Source organism: Eurytemora carolleeae, unplaced genomic scaffold (genome assembly GCF_000591075.1).
Source record: "Eurytemora carolleeae unplaced genomic scaffold, Eaff_2.0 scaffold181, whole genome shotgun sequence".
NCBI classification, from domain to species: domain Eukaryota; kingdom Metazoa; phylum Arthropoda; class Copepoda; order Calanoida; family Temoridae; genus Eurytemora; species Eurytemora carolleeae.
In genome coordinates, this window is record NW_019396084.1 from 19,463 (window position 1) to 35,912 (window position 16,450).

The 16,450-nt window shown below is 30.4% G+C and overlaps 1 protein-coding gene across 1 annotated transcript in view; it reads right to left on the minus strand.

Annotated features, from left to right (window-relative positions):
• Positions 1–1,005: 1,005 nt before the first annotated feature.
• LOC111717898 (uncharacterized) overlaps positions 1,006–16,450 on the minus strand; it is a 41,251-nt gene continuing 25,806 nt past the window's right edge. Inside the window, exons 13-25 of the mRNA XM_023493363.1 lie at positions 13,082–13,133; positions 12,426–12,574; positions 12,193–12,286; positions 11,496–11,617; positions 10,632–10,696; positions 10,426–10,520; positions 10,066–10,184; positions 9,453–9,566; positions 8,233–8,339; positions 6,801–6,912; positions 5,935–6,547; positions 3,148–3,197; positions 1,006–1,715 (exon numbers count right to left, since the gene is read on the minus strand). Of these exons, the coding sequence (XP_023349131.1) occupies positions 1,662–1,715; positions 3,148–3,197; positions 5,935–6,547; positions 6,801–6,912; positions 8,233–8,339; positions 9,453–9,566; positions 10,066–10,184; positions 10,426–10,520; positions 10,632–10,696; positions 11,496–11,617; positions 12,193–12,286; positions 12,426–12,574; positions 13,082–13,133 (1,746 nt within the window). The 3' untranslated portion in view covers positions 1,006–1,661. The remainder of the gene's footprint in view (positions 1,716–3,147; positions 3,198–5,934; positions 6,548–6,800; positions 6,913–8,232; positions 8,340–9,452; positions 9,567–10,065; positions 10,185–10,425; positions 10,521–10,631; positions 10,697–11,495; positions 11,618–12,192; positions 12,287–12,425; positions 12,575–13,081; positions 13,134–16,450) is intronic.

The following is a 16,450-nucleotide window of genomic DNA, read 5'->3' on the forward strand; positions in this document are numbered from 1 at the left end:
CTACTTTTAGAATCTGCAAAACAAATTTGCAAATTTGCAAAAATTTAAATTTTTATCGCAAAATCCAGTTATATAGTAAAACTTATACATTTTTGAAAAGCCCTTGACCATGCCATTTCAAATATGCAAAAATTTTTGCAAAATTTTAAATAACCTAATTTTTAATCAAGAAAAATTAAAAATGTGCAAATTTACTTTGACAGGTTGTTTGCAAAAAATTTGCAATTTATTTTCGCAAAACTTGTGCAATTTGTTTCCTTATGTCAAAGGCTTTCCAAAAAGCTAAATTTTATCAAAATCTGACAAGTGGAAGTGGGTCAAAACAAAGATTTAGTTTGTTACAGGAAAAAGCAGTCATTCAGGCAGTGTGCCTGAGGACTCAGGCAGTTAGTATTAAAGCCCGGTTTTAGGCCTACAGGGAGGGCTTTGGGTATGTAGGAAAAGTCAGAAAATTTCAACAGCCTCAGACCAATACTTTTTGAGTTATGTAAAAAAAACTACAGGGGGGGTCAAATTGACTCCCCCCCCCAGCAGGAATAGGGTTAACAGCTTTAAAAAATTCAAAATTGAAATAGATAGTCTAGGGAACATACTGTATTAATGTACTCTACTGCATATAATTTGTGAACATTTACATGATTTGTACACTTTGAACTCCTTTTCAGGCTGAAAGGGACTGAACAAATTCATACCGAGAGATTCTCTAAATTCCCCTCTAATATATATTCTATTCTCTTTAGGTACTGTTGTCTATCAGAAAAGTCTCTATTTCATTTAAAAATACGTTTATGCAGTCTCTTTCAGGACTAACCATTTCTTCAACCACAATTTAATTTTGATTATTACATTGGTTAACTACAATTTTGAAAAAAATATTCTGGGAAGAAGAATCCTGTTGAGGAAAATCTATACATGGAAAACTGTTTTTTTAAGGATTTAAAAAATATAGCTTTGATTTGTTCGTTAGAAGAAAAAAAAACAATCTTTCTAAATATTGTACATACAGAAAAAAATGGGGTATGTTTCTTATTTTTTTTTTGTCTCACTTGTACAGTATAAAGTGTACAGTGTACAGTATGCAATATACGGTGTATATTGTATGGTACACATTGTACAGTGTATCATATTCATATACCACATGCATTTTATCCTGTGTAATGTTTTCTTTTCTTTACAATTTCTTCCTTTTGTATCATGTGATTGCTTAATGATACAGTACACTGCTTAATGATACGATGCACTGGCACTCCTTCTGTATAAGGAACACTGAGCATTGATATAGTGTACGGATTTTATATCAAGTACACTGATTCTGTATCCTGTACACTGCTCAATGATACAGCACACTGCTTCGGTGTCCTGTACACTGCTCAGTGATACAGTACACAGCTAGATGATACAGTAGTACACTGTGTCTGCATCCTTACTCTGCTAAATGATACAGTGCGCTGCTTCTGTATTATCTGCACCGCTCAAAGATATAGCACAATACTTTTGTATCACGTTTACTGCTCAATGATACAGTGAAATGCTTAGCTGTATCCTGTTCACTCCTCAGTGATACAGTGTACTGATTCTGTATCATGTACACTGTTAAATGATATAGTACATGCTTGTATTCTTTTCAGTTGCACTCCATAATACTAAATACTGGTTCTGTATCAACAGTTTTGGTCTGCCATTAAACTTTTTTCTCTTCCACAGCTGTGTCTTTCCTAAAAAACAGGTTTTTATTTTTAAATTTAAAAATAATAAGAACATACTTTTTTTAATTCAACTTAATATTTTTGTTTTACAAAGAAATATACATTATACAATATATATGCCTTGCCAGCATATATATGAATATATATGTAGTTTGTACTATCGTATATTTACTTTATCCCGTAAATATACATAGAATACACTGTAAATCTCACTTTATCCCGTAAATATACATAGAATATACTATAAATCTCTATATATATATATATATGAATATACATAGTGAACCAAGCACTTTATACTAGCTTGAAAACTCAGCGTTGCCCCCCGGGGTGCTCATTGTTACTCCCGTCGTTTACCCGCGCTTGGTCGTAAACTACGATTTTAGCTGTTTTTTTTCGTTATAGGTGGAATCACTTAACTTAAAATCTTAAAACTGCTAAGAATATTTCCATGTGTCTTACGAGTTCCCAATCGAAATTTGAGGAAAATAATTCAAGGGGTTACTAAGTTATGATCGGACAAACAGACAGACAGACAAACAGAGATTACAACTTTATATATCTGGATATATGTTTATTCTAGATAATCCATGTTTAAGTATCTATGCTCTTAAGCCCCGAATATCATCAGAAGAACAAACATTGATTAATAGATTTGTAAATTGACAGTATTGTTATATACCATCCTCTTATACAATTCAATATACCATTCTCCTAGATAATACAATATACCATCCTCTTATACTATACAATATAACATTGTCTTTTACAATATTCCATCAATTTACCATTATTTTATATAATACAATATACCATCCTCTTATACAATACAATATACCATCCTCTTATACAATTCAATATACCATTCTCCTAGATAATACAATTTCCATCCTCTTATACAATACAATATACCGTTCTTTTATATATTATATAATACAATATACCCTCCTCCTATGCAATACAATATACCATTCTCTAATACAATACAATTTACCATCCTCTAATACAATACAATACAATACAATATACCATCGTCTAATAAATACAATATACCATCTCTTATACAATACACTATACCATCTCTTATACAATACATTATACCATTCTTTTGTATACTACAATATACCATCCTCTTCTATAATACAATATATTATCCTAGTCTTATTAAATATAATATATTTAATTTATACAATGAAATATATCCATCTGATACATTACACTATATATTTATTCTGCACTCTACAATATATTTATTTGATGCTTTATATTCATTTTTTACATTGAAATATATTTATCTTGTACAATACAATGTATCCTTTGATACAATTCAACATATTCATCTTTTTTAACGATACAATTTATTCATGTTTTGCAGTGATACATGTCATACTATAGAATGGAAAGAAGAAAAAAATCTTATTATTAAATCTATATACAATACCTTTAATATACTCTTTAGACCAGATTGAACACGTTCACCCCTTCCAACATCTAGGAATATATTTGTTTAATAATAATAATAATAATGAATGACTATTTTTTCCTGTAACAAACTAAATCTTTGTGTTGACCCAGTTTTAGTTGTCGGATTATGATAATTTTTAACTTTTTGGAAGACAATGACATCAGGAAACGGATTAAAAAAATTTTACAAAATAAATTTAGCAAATTATTTGCATACAAACCGTTAAAAGAAATTTGCACATTTTAGTTTTTTTTTAATTACACATCAAGTTATTTAAAATTTTGAAATTTTTTGGAATATTGTAAATGACATGGTCAAGGGCTCTTCAAAAATGTATTCTTTATAATTTCTTGAACATTGTTTTTGCATATTTGGACATCAAACATGAGATTTAGAGGGGGTTGGGTCAAATTGACCCCCCCCCCCCCCAACGTATCCTGGTTTTCAGGTACCCCAGCAGGGATAGGGTTAATAAAGTCAAAACTCATTATACTTATTCAGTTTCTTGGAAATTTATACAGTGATAACTAGAAAACTCAAAATAAGACTTTAAAAAGCCCCATAAGCATGGGACACAGCAATTGTGCAGTGTAAACAGACCAATTTAATTTATTTAGTGATTTAATAAGAGTCAAGTAAAACTATTTGCTTTGTAACAACATCAAATACACTTAAATATTGCTGTAAAGTTGTCTTACTATTTCAGAGTATTCTGGTTATCAATGTATTTAAAATTTAAAAAAGTCAATAAGACCTTGCAAAATATGCAATATAATATTCCCCCCTTTATTTAATATGCTGTAATAGTAATTGCTCTGTATATGTTAGTAGATTTGTTTTTCTTATATATATTATTGCTTCAGGTGTAACAAATTGTTTTTTTTGGTCTGCTACTTGTTGATGTTTAGTATAATGAAAGAAAAGGTTTTCTTAAAAGAGAATATGGTAAGATAAAAAGAAAATGTTACAGGGTGTCCCAATAAGCATGGGAATTCAGTGACAAATTTGATATCGTCTTTTCTTTGATTTGGTATAGTAATACCTACTGAGAAAGCTGTAATTCGTGAGATTTTCGTCAACTATGTTTACAATTTCTTTGTTTATGGGTGTACGTAGTAAAACAAGAAAATTACGGTATACAAACAGAGTAAACTTGTCCGTCTTCCCTGTCCATCTTACAAAGACATTATGGACACATCTTTACAGCGATTCACCGTTTTCATGAAATAAACTCTAGTAGACATAATAATGTTAAGTCTTTTGAAATCAGGTATTTCAATGCTAATTCATATCGAATTCGTCATTGAATTCTCATGTTTATTTGGACACCCTTAGGATAAAAAGAAAATGGTTGGATTAAATGGAAATTTTAGGATTAAAAGAAAATGAAAGATCAAACGATTGTTCATAAAGAAGAAAATTTTGGGTAGGGAAAGAAAATGGTTGGTAAAGAAGGAAAATGGTTGTACAAGAAGGAAAATGGTTGGTAAAGAGGGAAAATGGTTGGTAAGGAAGGAAAAGGGTTGTAAAAGAAGGAAAATGGTTGGTAAATAAGGTAAATAGTTGGTAAATAAGGTAAATGTTTGGTAAATAAGGAAAATGGTTGGTAAATAAGGTAAATGGTTGGTAAAGAAGGAAAATGGTTGATAAAGAAGGTAAATGGTTGGTAAATAAGATAAATGTTTGGTAAAGAAGGATAAGATGGAAGGATTGAGGCTGAAGAAAGTTTTGACACATGACAGATATTCAATAAGCACTAAAAGCACTGATCAATTCAATACAGAGGAAAAATATAACAATATTCTCTTTTCCTTCCTTGTTTTAATACAAAGACATACAGGAACATTGTCTTGTACGTATCATTACAAGGACATTGTATCTAGTATCCAGACATGGCCATTGTATTCAATATGTATCAATATAGGGATATTTTCTATTAATAAATTTAGCTTGTCTGTTTGTTTGTATCCATTAAACGTCAAAACAGCTGAACCTAAAGGCCCAAATTTTGTGTGGGACCTCACATTGCCCCAGGGTTATGGCCCATCAGACTTTAAATATGTAATCTTAAAATAAACTATTAAATTAAACTATTTAATTTAGTAAAATTTTGAAAATGCGCAAAAAATATTATGAAATCCTCAAATTAAAAAAAAAAATTTGTTTAATACTGTACAAAGAGACGATACTCACAGATTAAGCCACAATTAAAAGTTGAAAAAAAATATGGTTGGGAATCGCATTAATAGCCTAGTATCCAATAATAATACATAGACATTATATCTAGTATTCATACATGGCCATTGTATCCAATATGTATACAAGGACATTGAAACCAATTTCATACTAAGGACTATGTATCCATACAAGAACATTTTATCCATAAAAACATTGTATTCAATATATATCCATAAAAGACATTGTATCCACATTCTTTTGTAATATTGAAAAAGTTTCCAAGTTTTACAATATACTGTCAACCTAAGCTAATAAAATCTCTAATAATCTTCTATTCAAAAGATTTTAAAATCCTATGTATTTAGTCTGTGTAAACATAATCTCATTTACTACCGGACTTTAATTTAAAAGAGAATTTTTCTTTTCTATTTTGGATCCTAAAAACTGCTTCTCACTAATTTCGAACTATATACCTCTTTGACTATTTTTGTTTAATACCAGTTTGGTATTGTAGACAAAAAACTTCAATATTTGAAGTGGTAATAAAGGTTAAGTCAGATATTTACATTGGAAAACCAAACCTACCTTGAAAAACTTGAATTGTTGGCAACGGTTTCCTATCCATAGTTTGATAAGTATAAAAGGTTGTTTTTGTTTTTGGAGAATTAATATTTTCAAGACTACTGGTCCTCACTACTACAGGTGTAAAGGTGTTAGGGTTGGGTAAAGGACTACAGTATTCCTCAGGGGTTGAGATAGGTAGAGAGGAAGACTCCATTGGTTTTAGGTTACTCTTGGAAGACAAAGAGGTGGAACCAGTGCTCTGAAAATGCTCCGGTGGAGAAACAGATGTTGGATATGATGATGATGAAGATGATGATAATGACAAAGGTACTGGGGTTGAGTATGAAGGTGGAGGAGGTATAGGTCTCTCCTCTATACTAGATGATGAAAGATAGGATGATAACAGCTGATGAGTTGTTGATGAGCCTTCATCTGTTAAATCTATTGTGTTACTGTTTGATGGTATCCTCTGTTGATGAACTAAATGATTAGTATGTATTGTGTTGGGTTGAGTTGAATGGGTTGTTAGGTGCATACAAGAGGATGGAGTAGATAGGGTACATGAAGGAGTTCCTGGGGTAGTCTCCATTGTTCTTAACAGCAGGCCTCCATCATCCTCTAGTCCTCTCATACCCTGAAAAATTATGTTGTAAACATCAGTGCACCATCAACCATATGTGCAAAATTAACTTTTATAGCTTAAGACCCAAAAAAAAATCATTTATAGAGCATTTAAATAAAAATATAATGACATAGGATTTGTTCTTTTTGTAACATTATTTCAATGGGGGAGTGTCAATAAGTTAGCATTTACTAATTTTTAGCTTGAGCCTCAGGCAAATGGAACCTCCTGGTTTGTTCAAATTATTTTTGTAATATTATTTCACCTGGCGTTGTAGATTTGAGATATCTCTATGCTTGACAAGAAGATGAACTGAGATAGGTAAAACTGAGAGGATTAGGAGTAGACCTAGCAGTATTCCAACCATTGGTAAAAACCTTCAATAGAAATATATATTATTTCTTTGAATTTCTAGGACCAATGGAAAAGTAAAATAGAGAAAAAATTTTTTTGACTTTGTTGATATAAAGTCTATATTAGTGAGTTGTCAGTATTACTTTAATGTACTTGTCATGAATATATAAAAAAAATTATTTATTGACTTTGTATGAAAGATACTTGGATGTTACTGCAGTGAATACTTTCACCAGTATCAANCTAGATAAAGGAGTAATATAGATGGGTGGTATTTGGATATATTCCTAGATAAAGGAGTAATATAGATGGGTGGTATTTGGATATATTCCTATTCACGGAATACCAAAAACAACAAAGTTAGTATCGTCATATTTTAGTCATTTTTTTAATCTCTAATTCAAAATCTGTCAAAAGTTTTTTTCTTTTTTCTTTTTGCAAAGAAAAACTTAAAGAAATACCGAGGTTCATGTAGAAAATGATTCCTTTCCCCCCCCCCCTCCCCCTAGACCTTCTGAGCTTTTATAAAATTAATTAGGTGAATAAAAAACATCATTTGATTTATAGTTATAATGGAAAATCATGGTTTGTAAAGTGAAAGGCATAGAGTCTATTCTATGTGAAATGATCATTGGTCAATTATGAAACCAGCCTATTTCATAATTTGGTTTTCTTTTAGCAAAAATTTTAGATTTTCTATAAAATGATATTACAGGGCCCAAAAGGTTATATAGAATAAATATGTGAAGTACACATGCAGTATGGAAACAGTACAACAAAATGGCAGTTTTACACTTTTTTCTAGTAAATTCCCCTTTAATATATATTCTATTCTCTATGGTTTTATACTATTTTTGACGGCTTTATTGTTAAAATTAGTACATTTATTTAAAGTTTAAAATTGTATTAATTATTTAGAAAACCTTTCATCCAATCTAAATCTGTGGAATGTATTCTGTAGAAACTAAATGTATATCAACACCCGCTGCCTCCAAGAAACTTTGAACTATTAAAATTTTTAAAGGAATATTGTGAAAATTTTTATAGGAAATTTTTAAAGAGTGTTTTAAGAAGAAATGTTTGAGAAAATTTTAGAAAAAAAGACTCATTCACTTTTCTCAGAATTTTTTTTTAAGATACATGTTAACCGATTTGAAAACACCATTCATGTTTATATATTTAGACTTGACCAATTTGATACATTTTTTAGATATAATTTATAGTTTCGGCGATCAGGGACATCTCAAAATAATTTGTTAAAGGTTAGAATTTCATTAATTCAGGAAATTGTTCTAGTCAGTTATAGAGTTTGAAAGTGTGAATAAGTAATGCAGTTAGTTTACCTTATATACCCTGGGTTAGATATTCTAGTAGTGGTTGCTAGCTGTTCTTCAGATCTTAGAGTAAAGGTTTCCATACTAATAGGAGAAAAGTAGACAGCACCAGGCATCTATTTACATATAAAGGGTATATATTTTGAAGACAAATCCTTAACCACTCTTTGCTTCCAAGAAAGTGAGACATCTTAGGGGCAGGGGGGATTGTTTATGAAAGTAAGTTTTAAAATGAAGTAAAACATACTGATATTATTTATTCCCTCCAATTTTAAAAACATCCAACACCTCCCTGAGGAGGAAATAAATAGATAAATGGCTCTGAATCATTATATGTTGTTCTAGAATATATACCACTCACTAAACATTACATGTTGTTCTAGAATATACACCCCTCACTAAACATTATGCTGGCAACAAAGGAAAGTTGAAATGTTTGGTGAAAAGTTTCAATGATTATAATTTGACAAACAACAGAAACTAAGCTGTGTCTAGAGAATTCAATAAAGTAACTTTTACAAAATAGAATTCAGTTCTCTGCACCTTACAAACTCCCAACATGAAATGATATTCAAAATTACTTTGCCTAAATATATTAGAAATGGAAGGGAGAAACCACTTTGTATTTTGACTGATCTTTAAAGGCAAGTTCATTATTATTAATTTATAAATACTTTAATTTTAGGATAAAATGCAAAATTACGTGCCTTATAAATGAAATATATTAAATAAGGCACATTCCTTATGTCAGTATTTCAAGGGCTTTTATAAAATACAGTTTTAAAAAGTACAGCTAATCATTAAAACTTGTGAGCCATTCAAGTTTTTTTTTGCACTCATATAAAATAAAATATATTCTTTAAATTTTAAAAAAAGAATCGTCAAAACTAGAAGGGGGAAGGGCAAACCCCCCTTTGCCTTTTTTATGGTTAAAATAATGTATGTGGATTGTAATTTGTAGATTCAATCTATTCAAGTTCCAGGGATAAAAGATCTAATGGAGGGGGCGGAGTAAAGAGGAAATAAAGGGAAAAAGGGGAATTATTGAAATTGAATAACTTGTTGAAATTTAATAACCTACCCCACTCCTGCCAGACTTATTGGAATCTAATAACCTACCCTGCTCCTGACATAGTTACTAGATTAAATAACCTACCCTGCTCCTGACATATTTACCGGATTAAATAACCACCCTGCTCCTGACATATCTACTGGACTAAATAACCTACCCCACTCCTGACAGTTACAATGAAGTCAGTGGAAGGTGGAAGCTGAGATACAAACAGAGAAGGGACATCAGTGCTCACATTTGCGATCAGTTCCCTAGTACCAGATTTCATAACCTGGCAATAATTCTTATTTAAAATGTAAACCGCTGTAAAATGTTTAAAATGGACAAAATTGATTATTGAAGTAATTATCAATATTTTTGTTCTGTCAGATTTTACTTTAATACTTAACCCTGTAAAATTAGATAGATAGCTTTTGTAGTTTGGGTAAAAAGGAAAAAAAAATATAAAATTTTTTTTGTTTAAAACAATTATCAAAGTGTGATACATGTTTTAAATCAATTTTTCAAGGGCTTTTTAAAAATAAAATTAGTATTTAAGATTTTATTTTTTTACTGCCCTTTACCCTACCATATGCATAAAAAATAATTTACAAGAAATCCTTTGAATTTTTTTATTAACATTAAAAAAAATTATGGTTTTAATGTCAAAATTGAGAGTGCTAGGACAAAAAAAACAAGACTATCCTTCCACCTACCTACCTACCTAAATATTTACCTAATTATTTACCTACCTTATAACCTACCTCCTACCTACAGGTAAAACCTCTTACCTCAAATATAAAAACAGTTTCTTTTTGCTGATCAGCTCCTGACCATAAACAATCGATGAGGAATGAACTAGAACTTTGATTTACTGTTTTACAGTCCCGAACCTCCCAAACCCATCTCTCTAAACAAATATTTCCAATATCATAAGGTTTCATTAAGAGGACTGTACTAAGTGTAATTCTATGTGATCTTTCAACTAAAGAGTGAACATATCCATCCTATTTAGCGATTATATTAGCTAAGTTTGTGGCAAAAACTCAGTTCTTTTAGCAATAATTTGAGACGGGGGGATAACATTTCTTGCATAAAATATATTTCCAATAATATATTCTTGATGTAAGATATGAGTATATAAAACTGACCTGAAATCTCAATGTCTAGAATATTAGATCTTTGGGATGAGAATTTGTTGCTGGCTCTGCAAACATATTTCCCCCCTTGCTCTCGGGTTATATTCCTGAATTATTGAAATTACAATTTTTAATTTCTAATCACCACAAAAATGATTTATTTAAATTATAAAATTATAAAAATTTTATTTAGTTTTATCTTAATTAATATGATATACCTAATGTAAAGTCGGTCAGCTCTTATCATTACATTAGTTTCCATCTGATATTCTAGGTCCTCATTCTAAACATTTAATTTGAGTTTTAGCCACAAACCAATATTCTCTAATTCCAATATCTCTGCAACCTGATATAGTGTAAACCTTTGACATTTCAAACGTAGGTTATTTGATCTAACAGAATGTATAGTTTGAAATATTTCAAGTCTACGACAAAGTTGGTTGCAAGAGTTTTTTAGATCAGATCCTTCAATTAAAACCAAACAGAAAAAACTTTTATCTGAAAAACTTTTAATTTTTAGAATGTTAGGTATAATATTTTTTTGGTTTCTTGATGAGCATATGTTTTACCCCGTTTTCCCGCCTGTTTAGGGTTAAGTAATAAGGCTTCCATCTTTAGGAATAAACTGAGAACTTGAAGATTAATGTGGGTTTAAACCTCAAACTATAATAACATAATCAGATAGTTGAATGTTAAGATATATAAATTATAGTTTATGATGTTAATTATGCTTTACAACAGTTTCGAATGAATTATTAAATATCAATATTCTATAAAATGGTGGAATGTATGCACAAGAATTTTACAAAAATATGTTTATATTTGTACAACTAAAAGGGGGCAAATGTTGCATGAGTATAAGGAAAAATATAAAGTTATTTTATAGTTTAAAAACATATTATCTCCTTCTATCCTATACCTGTCTAATCCACTGTATGGTTTGGTAGGGAGGGTAAGATAAGATAAGATAAAGTTTATTGCTAAAATAAATGTATCTGTATACAGATATAGTTTACAATCACAAAATTGAGTATGAGAGTACTTGACAGTTTAGGAAAATATTATCTCCTTTCATCCTGTACCTGTCGTATCCACTGTATGGTTTGGTAGGGAGGGTAGGAGAGTACTTGACAGTTTAGGAAAATATTGTCTCCTTCCTTTATCTTCTCTGTGTTTTCTAGTTCAAGCTTCACATAAGGTCCATCTAGTTACAATTGAAAATTTATTTTTGTAAACAAAAAAAACTATAATTTTTGCATAAAAAATATGCCGTTTTATAGATGAAACAAACATATTTCCGACTGAGATAAAAGAGGAAAAAACAGCCATCTTTCAATATTTGTTGAACAATAAGAGGGGAAAGCCAACAGGTTCACACCCACCTGAAAGGGGAGAGACCCCCCCCCCCCCACAGGAAAATAAATTAACATCAGCCACAAGACAAACTTATCAAAATTTAATTTTAAGACTTCAAAGATGAAACTGCCAAGTTTTTTCTTGCAAACTTTTATGAGCAGAGAAAAAGTTAAAATTACATTTTTCAAACTTCTAATGGCCAAATTGCATTTGACAAACGAAATTTGACAAAATGACATTTGACGAAACGACATTTGACAAAATGACATTTGACAAAATGACATTTGACAAAATGACATTTGACAAAATGACATTTGACAAAATGATATATGACAAAATTACATATTTTCAAACAGATGCTTAATGGACAATATATCAAAACGGTATTAGACAAAATGGCAAAATGTTATTGTTACTACTTACAATGAACTGATATATTCCATTGATCGTGAAGAACAATCTGAGGAAGAAGAGGGTTAGATCCTTGACATCCAACCACATGAATATCCTCTCCAACCTGGGGTTAAGGATGGGCTTCATTTAAAAAAAGTTAAATCTAAACGGAAACCAATATTCGAAATCAGTGTTGAAAGAAATGTTAAACAAAATAAAAAAATTCGAAAATTTCGAAAATAAAATATGTTGGCCATCCGTACCTGTGGCACCACATGGTACTCTAGCCTTGTACTCTGCTGATCTGTATATCTTCCTATAGATTCTTTTTTATCATCATCATCATTAGAGCTTGGGGAGAAGGTATCTTGGTTCCATTGAAACCCCTGAGTTCTCTCTAACAGGATATCTCCTTCACAAATTAAATATTCAGGTTTTTTTGGTTAAACAAATTTTAAATAAGATATTTTTAATCCTTATTATTTTATTCTGCTTTTGACAAAAGATGCGCACACTTCTGAAATAACTTTCCTTGCATTATAACCTTTAGTGAAATATTCGTCTATGTCAACCGTACGCATACAGCCAACCAGGACAGGAGCTAGATAAATATATCCGCCCCCTGGATTGAACCCATCGGGCCCAATTGTGTGTGGCACCTTAGGGTATTTGGTTGGTTAGAACTAAAAAATGTGCCACATGACAATAATTTTGATTTTTGAATAAATGAAATGATGAAAATAAAATAATAAATTAAAACAAAAAGGGTTTTTTATGATCGCAGAAGAAAAATGCAGAAAAAAAAAAATTTAATCTAAAATAATTACAAAAATGAAGGAGGTAGAATTCCAGATATTGTTTCTCATAAAAAGTTAAAAAAAAATATTGGAAACAGTGAATTATTGATAAATTTAATTTCCTTGAGTGGGATAAACCTCAGCTGTAGCCACCCACTCTCCTAGACTCCTTTCCTAAAATAAAAAAACAAATAAAAAATACTTTTATAGAAAAAAAAATTTTAAAAAATAATTACATAAAATTAACAGAAAATAATAAGAAAAGATGGAGGAAAAAATGTGGATTTGAGATGCCCCCCCCCCCCTCTTCTTCCCCTCTCTTAGAGAATTAAGTTGATAGTAAGCATATATGTGCATAGAATACTAAATGCAGAGAAGTCTGTATAATTAGTTTTATCTTAAAACAAAACCTAAAAATCTTATCTTTCTAACTTTCCAGTTTTCGTCTACAAACTTTATAACCACAGTCTTTTGTTTTCAACTGAAGAGAAAGTTAGGTAAACTAATTTGAAAGAAAATTCTATCTTACTTCTTCATCTAAAGAAATTTCAATGAAAACCATTTTCCCAACTAACAAAACCCCGTGAAGAACACAAGGTTATTTGGTGTATTTCACACGAGTGACCCGTGAATATCCTGTGATAATTCACGTGTTGTCGAGGTGAATGTCGAAGATTTGATCACGGGTCTAGGACCGAGTTTTTACACGGTGAAAACTTGAGTTTATTTCAAAAGATGAACACGGGATTTTTACATGAGATAATTATTTTTCTCCCATCTACTTAACATATAACATTAACATTAACCTGACATATAATTAATCTATTGTGGTAAGCAAGAGTCTAGAATCTATACCTATCAAAAATATTAAAATTTAAAAAGTAAAAAAAGTCAAATCTTGATCAATCCATATTATTGATTAGCAAACGTTTGCTGATTCACAATCATTGTGTGATCCATACATGGAAATGTCACTTTTTTCCAGCTCGAAAAGTGTTAAATTCTCAAAATTTCTTCCAATTTCAATATCATACCATTCTTTAAATTCAGGGATCCTCCCCCCCCCTGGAAAAAAAGAAAAGCTCTCCAAAATTAAAAATAAGTTTTGCACAATTTGTGCCTTAATATAAAGTTTGAGCTATCATTTGTCAAGTGTTGAGTTTAGCAGGTACAATGACGTCATCAACTAACTCTGGTCCTATGGTTGAACCTTGAGTATATAATTAGTGGAAGTTTAGACACATTCTTTAAGAACTATGTACTGTAAATAAAGAAAACATTTTCAAGATATGCTTGCTACTTGATTTTGATTTAGAAATCAAAGTACTAATCTGTTTAACGTGACACCTCTCTTTTTCTTGTTTTTTATTCTATTTATATGTATTTGTCTATTTGTATTGGAACTTTAAAATATTGTATACAGAGTAAAGAAGTGTTGAAAGTAGATAAATTCTATATTTTGTATTTTAAACAATCCAATCTTCTTATTCACCACAAGATGCCTGGCTATACAACAACACTTTAATCCAATTTATATCAAATTCTACTTAGAAGAAATGTAAATTGTACTAAAAAAGGACTGTTAAAAAGTACAGTTTTGTTGAATAGTCTATCTAAATGTGGGTGTTATTTTGAATGTATAAAAGTATAAAAGGTTGATACGGCTGAACCGATTGTGTCTAAATTTGACCCCTGGGAAGGTTTTGAAGGTCTAAAAAATTAAAGGTTTGACTAGAAAATATCATTTTACATTTGGTGGGGAAATCCACCAACACCAAAAAAATCCGCGAATTTTTTAGGTTTTAATATTTTCCGCAAAAAAACGCATTTAATAGGTTAAATTGAAAAATGTTACAAGAGATCCAAGTAACATAAAATAAATATTAATATTCAGTGCTTACGTTTTCCCATATCTTTCGGGCTTTAAAGTCGAGTTTACACCGATATAATGGTGAATTTTAACTCTAAAATACCTCTGCAATGAAGGAAAAAGTTATCTAGATTTTATTCTGCAAAATGCAAAAAAATGCGAAAGTTTGTAGCATTGCAACATTCTAAAAAAGGATAACTGAAGTATTGGATCTATTGTATTGTTAATCCTTAGAGAAAGAGTCCTTTGGATTAGAGATAATCCTTTTGAAGATATTCCAGATAAAGGAGTAATATAGATGGGTGGTCTTTGGAGATATTTCTGGATAAAGGAGTAATATAGATGGGTGGTATTTGGAGATATTCCTATATAAAGGAGTAAGGTATTTGGAGATATTCCTAGATAAAGGAGTAATATAGATGGGTGGTATTTGGAGATATTCCTAGATAAAGGAGTAAGGTATTTGGAGATATTCCTAGATAAAGGAGTAAGGTATTTGGAGATATTCCTAGATAAAGGAGTAATATAGATGGGTGGTATTTGGAGATATTCCTAGATAAAGGAGTAAGGTATTTGGAGATATTCCTAGATAAAGGAGTAAGGTATTTGGAGATATTCCTAGATAAAGGAGTAAGGTATTTGGATATATTCCTAGATAAAGGAGTAATATAGATGGGTGGTATTTCGAGATATTCCAGGATAAAGGAAATATCGATGGGTGGTATTTGAAGATATTCCTAGATAAAGGAGTGATATAGATGGATGGTATTTGGATATATTCCTATATAAAGGAGTAATATAGATGGGTGGTATTTGGATATATTCCTAGATAAAGGAGTAATATAGATGGGTGGTATTTGGATATATTCCTATATAAAGGAGTAATATAGATGGGTGGTATTTGGATATATTCCTAGAAAAAGGAGTAATATAGATGGGTGGTATTTGGATGTATTCCTAGATAAAGCAGTAATATAGATGGGTGGTATTTGGATATATTCCTAGATAAAGGAGTAATATAGATGGGTGGTATTTGGATATATTCCTAGATAAAGGAGTATTATAGATGGGTGGTATTTGGAGATATTCCTAGATACAGGAGTAATATAGATGGGTGGTATTTGGAGATATTCCTAGATATAAAGGAGTAATATAGATGGGTGGTATTTGGAAGCTTTTATAAAATTAATTTAAATACATTTCTCTCAGACTATGACATCACCTATTTACTTATTATCTTAATTTTCTGTATAAAGTCAAACTGTCAAGTTAAAAATTTAAAACAAGCTTTGAGCAATCCTGTAGTTATACCAAGTTTGCCAATAAGAATTTGTGACAAATCGGTCAAGGGGTTCATGAGCTATGATCGGACATAAAAACAAAAAAGATTATTACTTTATTTATGTAAACGCAACAATGCACCAGGAGAAGTTGGTGGAAATAATCACAAACTTTTTTCTAACTTTAACACAATTTATAAATTTTTTATTTAATTACATAGATTTGCACAAAATTTGTGCTTTAATAAATGGTTTAATAACTGAAATATATCAATAATTGTAACTCTGATTGTTGTTAATGATTGATAGATTTAGGTAGATGTGCTAATTGATAATTAAGT